At 43.2% G+C, this 8,627-nt stretch overlaps 2 protein-coding genes across 2 annotated transcripts in view; one reads left to right on the top strand and one right to left on the bottom strand.

The window, feature by feature from the left end:
• The window catches only part of cfap221 (cilia and flagella associated protein 221), a 39,519-nt gene extending 38,508 nt beyond the window's left edge, over positions 1-1,011 (bottom strand). Inside the window, exons 1-2 of the mRNA XM_037696730.1 lie at positions 882-1,011; positions 532-632 (exon numbers count right to left, since the gene is read on the bottom strand). Of these exons, the coding sequence (XP_037552658.1) occupies positions 532-632; positions 882-1,011 (231 nt within the window). The remainder of the gene's footprint in view (positions 1-531; positions 633-881) is intronic.
• A 782-nt stretch (positions 1,012-1,793) lies between these two features.
• LOC119429010 (vasoactive intestinal polypeptide receptor) overlaps positions 1,794-8,627 on the top strand; it is a 9,847-nt gene continuing 3,013 nt past the window's right edge. Inside the window, exons 1-7 of the mRNA XM_037696729.1 lie at positions 1,794-1,838; positions 1,905-2,001; positions 2,366-2,476; positions 2,892-2,998; positions 4,683-4,792; positions 5,968-6,100; positions 8,424-8,577. Coding sequence (XP_037552657.1) covers positions 1,794-1,838; positions 1,905-2,001; positions 2,366-2,476; positions 2,892-2,998; positions 4,683-4,792; positions 5,968-6,100; positions 8,424-8,577 — 757 coding nt within the window. The remainder of the gene's footprint in view (positions 1,839-1,904; positions 2,002-2,365; positions 2,477-2,891; positions 2,999-4,682; positions 4,793-5,967; positions 6,101-8,423; positions 8,578-8,627) is intronic.

The following is an 8,627-nucleotide window of genomic DNA, read 5'->3' as shown; positions in this document are numbered from 1 at the left end:
TGCGGGGGTGGGTGCGGGGTTGTGGCCGACGGTGGGGGGAGAAGGTTGGGAGGGGGGGGGGGGGGGGGGTACTAAAGTAAAAGTAGTGATTATGACATTAATTTTAAAGTGAAATACTCAAACTGTCATGTAGTTTATTACAAGGTGCTCACATGAACCCACGAGACTGGACTTGTTTAAGAAAAACATTAACCCACCCGGGTCCTGGCCCCGCTCAAACAGCCGAATCAAAGTCATTTTCTCCAAACTGAGTCGGTTCAAAGGTCTACCTGCAGCAGGTAAGACGTTTATACTTTCTACTGAACTGTCACTTTAACTCAAACAGCTCAGAACACAATCTCTGTGTACATTCCACCGTAAATGGACCCAAAGTAACAAAACAGCAAGTATGGGAATGCAAAATAAAGCCTAAATTTGTTTATTTAATGAAATTCTATTTTTCCACTCGTCATCCGTTCTGATAACGCGGCTCGTGAGCGAGAAAGAGGAACTCAAAACTGTCCCAGAAAAGCAGCGCGACGTTTCCCTCACCAGGACTTGAACGTATTTCTTCCCGAGCTCAAACCCGCTGAAGTGAAGCTCCGAAGGCGCCACTTCGATCCGGCCGTTACGTTTGAGTTCGGCGTCGTTTTCTGAAACAAACAAAAAAAAAAACAGTTCAGGCCAGAAGGACAAAAGCTGAGCGTCTCAGGGTGGTTTTAGACGAGGGGTGTCCACTCCTGGTCCTCGCGGGCCACTACACTGCACGTTCTACTTGTTCCCCAGGAAACACCTGTAGCCCCCATTGATTCAAAGCAGGTGTGTTGGAGCAGAGGAACCTCTAGAATACGCAGGACGGTGGCCCTCGAGGGCCATGTCTGGACCTCCTGCCTGATATGTACTAGAGTCCAGCAGATGACCCGGGGTGCTGGCTCCTCGGCGCTCCTCCACCAGCGGTCTCAGGGGCAGGGAGGTCCCTCTCCTCCTGGGGGGCTTCCAGAGGGCCTGCGGGTCAGACGGGGTCAAGTCCATCCTGGGCAACGGTTTCTGGCAGCAGATTGGAGGGGAGACAGAGAGAAACCAGAACTTTAGTGAAGCATTTGTTAAACTTACAGGAAAACTGCTAATGAACCCAAGAGATGCTAACGTCAAGATGGCGGCTAAACAAACAAACAAACAAAACGACTGGAGCCGATTTAAGCTTATTCAAGTTATAAAAACTTGTTGAAACGTAACTCGACGACTTAAATGACAAAACAACGGCGGGTATTTCCCGTTAAACGTCAGTACGAGGAGACGTTAGTCCAAAAAAAACAAAACAAAACCGACTCGCCTTTCAGTTGACGAACCGCACGCGCTGGCGTTGCTATGGCGACGGTGGAAGAAGCGGGAACGAGCGCCGTGAGCGGCCGGTTCAATCAAACCAGACTGAAAACCGGAAGTGTGCCGTCCACGCTTCAAAACAGTCGTCTTGCGCTCGTTTCCGCGCGGCTCTTACACGTTTTTGATGACGTACATAAGATAATAGAATAAAAATATTCATTTGCTGCCGAGTAAACTTGTAAAAACACTCAACTCGGCGCTATGTCGACCTGTAGAAAAACGTTAGGCTTTTACTTTGAAAGTCAGTGACGCGGCCTGGACGGAAGCGCTTCTGAACACTTTAGAGGAACTCCTGCGCGACTTTGGACATTCCTGGTTCTTGTTTGATTTTCAGGACTCGTATATCAGCTGGATGGACCAGCAGGATGCTTCCTGTTCACCCTGATCAGGGTTCCGGCTCGGAGTTTGAGCTGAGGCGCAGAAAACCACGCATGATGAAGAAAATTGTTTTTATTGGGGCTTTGCTGTTACATCAGGTGAGGAAAAGTGCTTGAATTCAATTAATAAGTTTAAAAAAATAATGATTTATTGTAATCTTATAGGCAAAATCGTCCATGAGTTGTCATCCTCATGTTAATCTTGTAAAAGAGGAAGAAAAGTGCATAAAAGATCTGCAACTTTTTAAGCCACACAAAACAGGTGAGTAAATAATTTCAAAATTGTGACTAAAAAAACATATAATACCTTATTTATCTGCTGATTAATGGATCAGCAGCTCAGGTTTGCTGTTTATTTATCAATAAAATAAGTAAAATGTTTAAATTAAACAGGTTAACTCGCAGTAATTTCCTGTCCTTTACTGACATCTAGTGGCCATTTTTCAGATTGCACCCTTAAATTTAAAACCAGAGGAGTTCAAGTGTGTGTGGGTTTAACCTGCATTTACATCATAGAACGAGTCCTTTTATCCCAAACATCTACAACATCACTTCACTGTTGTCATTGCATCCTAGTAAAGATAAATAAATAAATAAAACATGCAATATTTGTTTCGTCTGCCAAGAAAACGTCAGCGTACACTGCAAGGGAATGTGGGACGACCTGAACTGCTGGCCACCAGCTTCTCTTGGAGAAACTGTGTCCCAACCGTGCCCTGATTTTTTCAACTCTGCAGGTGAGATACAAAAGACTCGTTTATTAACAGGAACCCATTATCTGTACCGCCGGTTAATTATTTGCCAAGAAAACTCATTTGTTTTGATAAAAACACGTGAATACGTTGTGCTTTTTACGATTACTATCAAACAGTGAGCCATTTAAGGCTTGCAGCTTTGTCAGGTACAGGAAGAAGTGAATTATGGGTACTAATATAAATTATCTAACTAGTTGGAGCCTTTTTAAATATAAGCTAAAGTGGTAAATTAATGGATTTTCTGCTCCTTTACCTTCTGTAGGGTTTGTAGGTTACATACAGTTGATATGAGCACCATGAACTTCTTAATTTACTTATTAACTATAGTATATTTCTGTAAGGACACATTTTAAAACTAAAATAAGGAAAAAGTTGTGATTTTATTGGCAATTTTCAGGAAAAGTGCATCGAAACTGCACTGCTGAAGGATGGACGGACCTTCTCGTCCCACATGAGGATGCATGTGGCTACACTTTCAACGAGTCCTTTCATTTTCTTGGAGAGGTTGGTGTTTTCTTTTGTCCAGTGTGTAGCATGCCGACATTTAGCTGCGCGTCTTACTGTCCCCAGACTACGTCCATCCGGTTAGCGGTCTCTATCCGACTTGCTGAAGGTTGATAAATAAAAACGGAAATGAAATGTAAATCACTCTGCATGCAAATTTGCTTTTGCTGCGCTTTTACTTTGAAGGCGAGTGGACGTTTACATCAGCAACCTCTTTGTGTGCGCTAACGGTGGTCTCTCCACTGGACAATGGATTCTTTGAGAGATTCAGGAATTATGATCATGTCGGCACATAGTAAATAAAGATGTTCAGCCTTTCAACACACAAAGAGAAACAGAACAGGTACTCACATTCTTGGCACCGGCGAAGACCGAGCTCTTGTTCTTGGTTTCTTACCTGATCAACCAACTTACAGGAAAACTCTAAAAAGGGAAGGCACGGGATAACAGGTTAGCACAGAATATACCGGATTGTTCACCGTGTAAGTCACGTTTTTTTGTTGTTGCATAATCTGCATGCCCTGCGACTTATAGGCCGAAGCAACGTATTTATGGATTTATTCCCATATTTATAAACTATTTTTGACTGAGATATGACTGTTTTCATTCATTCTGACTGAAAATATCAAACACTACCATTTTCAACCACTAGATGGCACCAGAGAGGTATGGCATGCCGTTGTGTCATGTAATAGGTAAAAGTGGCTTTAATGACTAAAAAAAAGTTCAAGACAAAAACAACTGGATTTTATTTATTTTACTTTATTATTTTTGTCTTGAACTTTTTTTGACTATCATATCCTGGATGACTTAGAATCTTCAGCAGCTATTAGTGACGCAATCAGCTTGCCGTAGTCTTCCACCTTCGTTCTGCTCGCTCGGAGCAACCGTCACGTCAGCTTCATTTCTCTGCGCCGCCGCGACGAAATGCAGCTGATTTGATCATTAAAGTGCATTTATTAAGAAAAAGTTCAACTGAGACACACCTTTGCTGTAAGTTTGAGCAAACATAATTGTTTTTAGTGTTAATCTTGTTAAATTCTTGTTAAAGTCCTCCCGTGGCCACCATTTGGCAGACAATCAATTTTTGGCACAATGCCGGGTTGTCAGCAGTGACGCATGATAGAAGTGACGTATTTATGGATTTTTCCACTTTATTAAACATATTTGGACTGATGCGACTTATACGGCGCATCAACGTTTACAGCGGAAAATACAGTAAGACTCACTGTCCAGAAAAAGTGGTGGATACGAATTAAAAGTGCATGTGCAGAAAGATGGACGATAGAGAAGAGAATCGGCGGTAGAGGGACACGGATGGTCCAACACCTGCAGGTTCCTCAGTCCATACCTTTCAGTTACAGCGCCACGCCAAGCTGGTATTAATGGAAAGGTCTTTATGGGACAAAGAACCTGTGGTCTAGCTGATACCAGTCATCACATGTGTTGCGACATGACACAAGGTGATGTAAATAGTTCAGTACCCATTGGAGTTCCAACACAGATTTCTTCAATGCTGTTTTACACGACTAGACAGAGTTTTATCAGATGGTACTTTTTGCCCAATAAGCATGAGACAAAGGCAGAATAACCGACATAACTGAGTTTTAGGCATATTAAGATCATTTTATGTAAATGTTCCCTAACGAGAGATTTCTGAACTGATGTTCTTTCCTATGTTCAGCCCACAGATTCCCATTTGTATTTCTCCTACGTGAAGACCATGTACACAGCTGGATACGCACTCTCTCTCATCTCTCTTAGCATCGCCATCACCATATTCTTTTTGTTTAGGTGAGAAACATTTCTCTTTTTCTTTTCTGTCCCGTGCATCAAACTCTGAAATCGTGTAGTCCTCACATTTGGACCGGGCTGTCCTTCAGTCTCGTCTGAGCAACAATGTTTGCACATCTGATCCATTTACTACTTCACCAAACAAACTTTTACTCCTCTCATGCTTCTCTTTCTTACGGTGTTCCACAAGGCTGTATTCTTAGTCCTCTCTTCTTCTCTCTCTTGATGTTGCCACTTGGTTCAGCTGTAGCCAGTCACTGATTTTTGTTTCACCGTTATACAGATGACTTACAGATTTATTCGTCTATGAAGACTAGAGGTAGACCCTTTCAAATTTTGTTTAGTAGTTGCCAACAATAAGCAGTGGCTTAACCAAATTTTGTTTTTAAACGAAGAAAAGACTAAGCATATTTTTTAGGTAATAATGCTCCCTGTAGCTTATTAGGTACTCTGACTTCCAAGTTTAGACCCAGTTAAAAACTTTGAGGTGATATTGACAAGGATTTGAAGTCCTTTGTAGTCAAGGCCAGTTTTTTTTAAATCATCCAGACCTAGAGAAGGCCAGTTGTGCTTTCATCAGCTCATGGTTTGACTACTTCAATGCTCTTTGTTGGAACCTCCCAATCTTCCCTCTTGCAACCTGAGCTTTTCCAAACACTACAGATTAAATTGTATCCATCACTCAGGAGTAGACTACCCATCTTGTTCTCTTTGTTGGCTCCCAGTCCATTTTAAAAATAATTTTCAGCTCTTAATGCTCTTGCCACACCATTTTTAGCTGATCTAGTAGCTTTCCATAATTATAAGAAGACCTTAAGGTCAACTAGTACATCTTTACCTTTTGTCCCAAGGTCCATTCACAAACACTGGGTTGACCGGGCCGTTTCAGTTACTGCACCGAGTCTGGAACCAACATCCCAAGGACTTGCACTCCATCACCGACCTGAGCCTTATTATTATTATTACTAACAACTAATCTTAAAACATTGATAATCAGGCAGGCGTTTAATACCCAGTGGCACTCTTGCATTTTTGTATTGTTCCTACTTTAAGTTTTAACTTTTGTACTGTGAAGCACTTTAGTATAGTTTGTTGTAAAAGGCTCTATAAATAAATGTAAACTGGTTGATATTAAGTGTTTTTGTATCATTGAAACTGGTTCATGTTTTCTTAAGGAAGCTCCACTGTACTAGGAACTACATTCATATTCAGCTCTTCATCTCCTTCATCCTGAGAGCCATCTTCATCTTCATCAGAGACAGTCTGTTATTCACCAACGAAGAGCTCTATCACTGTGACTACTACCCGGTATGGAAGAACTCTCATAACTCTGTATTTTCCCTAAATCAGAATTAGAATCAGCTTTATCATCATTGTACCGAGAACATGTTCGTACGGTCGTCTGAAAGACGGGCGGAGTGCACGTAGCTGCTGCTATAAAGCGCGGCCTTCTTATCCTTTCCAGAATACATTTTTTAGATAGAAAAAGGACAAAGCCACGAGGAGAGGATGGTTTCAGACATCAAAAACTCTGCCAGCTGCACATTTAAGAACACGTTACATGTGCATTTGACAAGGAGGCGGTCCATGAGGCACTAACAGACAGTCCAGTGTCCTGATAAGATGATGGTCAGCCGGCACAGTTCTGATGAGCCTCCACAGAAGATGAGGGGGAGGGGCGGTTGCGATAGACAAAGCTTTTCCTTAGTTTAAAACATTTCCCAGGAGAAATTGATAAGTCGGCCTGTTCGAGGCCAACCGGGGAGTTAGATAATCCACAATTGTTGATTTATTCAGGCTGACTAGTTTTCTTGCCAGCCTCGAGTCTGTACTGATGCCTCCAAGATCCGAAATGTCCAGATTAGGGTCCATTCCACTGGTCCGTGCTTACGAGCCTCTTCAAGGTTGTTTCCATGCTGACGAGTCCCAACGCCGCAGGCGGCCTGCGATTCAGATCACTTCCGACTTACGGTTTCGCTCGTAAATCAGCTGATTTTGAGTCCTCAAAGCACCAACCAGACCTTCACACAGACAGCAGACTAGCTGCGGCCGTCTTCTTTATATGTTGGTAAACCAGACCATTCCAAAAACAGGAAACCCGTTATCATAACTTTCCAACGCCACATATCTTTATTTGATATGTCATGACTCATTATAGAAGTGTGCAGCTGTGTGCACGTTAGCTGCTCTGCTCAATCTCAGTAACGAGTGGTGAAGGATATACAGACTATATTTATATCCATGCATGAATATTAGACTTAGTGCCGTGGAGACCTGGCATTGTATGTTTTTTTTAATAATGTAATAAAGTGCAAGTGGGAATCAATGTTCTGTCGCTCTTTTCCAAGCTACGCCGGAGCACGTGTTGCTAATGCTAAGCTAGCTCTCCTGCTACGCATCACCACCACGTTGCAATGCATGTCGTCCGAGCAGACGAGGGTTCTCCAGGACCCCGTCGCTTTGTTCAAAGGATTTTTTAAATTACGTCGAAAGTCCAGTTGGTCAGATCCAAAACAGTAGTTTTCATTTCGTCCATCCATCCATCCATCCATTTTCTTTACCCGCTTGTTCCATTTTGGGTCACGGGGGTCGCTGGTGCCCATGTCCAGCAATCACTGTGCGAGGGGCGGGGGACACCCTGGACAGGTCGCAAGTCCATCACAGGGCCACATAGAGACAAACAAGACAAACAACCATTCACTCTCTCACTCACACCTAGGGACAATTTAGAGTTACCAATCAGCCTAACATGCATGTTTTTGGTCTGTGGGAGGAAACCGGAGTACCCGGAGAAAACCCACGCATGCACGGAGAGAACATGCAAACTCCACCCAGAAGGGCCCCTGGACCGGGGTTTGAACCAGGGACCTGCTCGCTGAGAGGCAGCAGCTCTACCAGTTGCGCCACCGTGCTGCCCTGTTTTCATTTCAGAAGATGTGTAAACATAGGAGCTGCTCCAATGCACGGACGGAGAGCAAAAAAGCAGGAGGAGAACAGGGAGCGGGGAGGAATGCGCGTGCGCCTCGTTACAGAGCCAGTGAGGGGAAAAAAGAAAGAAGAAGAGACGATAAAAAACATAAATGACGGCTGAAGAACTTGAACATTTATGACCATTAAACAAGAGTAACCGTGGTTCTTGGCACATATCTAACAAGGTGTGCGAGGTCCTCTGGGCGTTTTCTTCTTTGTTGAAACGTTTCGTCTTTTACCCAAAAGACCTCTTTAGTCTAGACGACTACTTTTGTATAAAAGATGAAACATTTCAACGAAGAATCTGTCCAGAGGACCTGACTCAGCCTTAATAGATATACCTACCTGGATTATTCGGAATGTGTGAGGACGTTCTTGGCACGTAGTTTAGAAAATTTGAAAAACCACGTTTATTAAAAATTTTTAGATCTTCCAACAAGAAGCCCGTTTACTCAGATTTGTCCTAAAAGAGGCGCTCTTGGTTCCATTTTTTTAAATTCAGACACATTTAGGACTACAGGTAATTAAAGTTTTGGGTTGAAACCACTGGCACCAGTAAGTGGATTACAGGGGAGGCAATAGCCCCCCTCTATATATCTGCTGCCCCCCCTGTTGAAAACCTTACCTTACATATTCTTTCTCTCGTAAACTTGTGCGGCAGGTGGCGTGTAAAATTGTGCTGATGTTTTCCAACTACTCCATCCTCGCCAACTACAGCTGGCTGCTGGTGGAGGGTCACTTCCTGTTTATGCTGGTGAGCCGCTCCTTCTTCTCCCTGAAGAAACACCTCGTCTGGTACATCCTCCTAAGCTGGGGTACAGCCTCACGTGCATCGCACTGTTTTGTCCTGACGTTGCAATATAAT

The sequence above is a fragment of the Nematolebias whitei genome, chromosome 23 (assembly GCF_014905685.2).
Source record: "Nematolebias whitei isolate Nwh7 chromosome 23, NemWhi1, whole genome shotgun sequence".
In the NCBI taxonomy this organism is placed as follows: Eukaryota; Metazoa; Chordata; class Actinopteri; order Cyprinodontiformes; family Rivulidae; genus Nematolebias; species Nematolebias whitei.
This window is presented reverse-complemented; position numbering and strand designations above follow the sequence as displayed.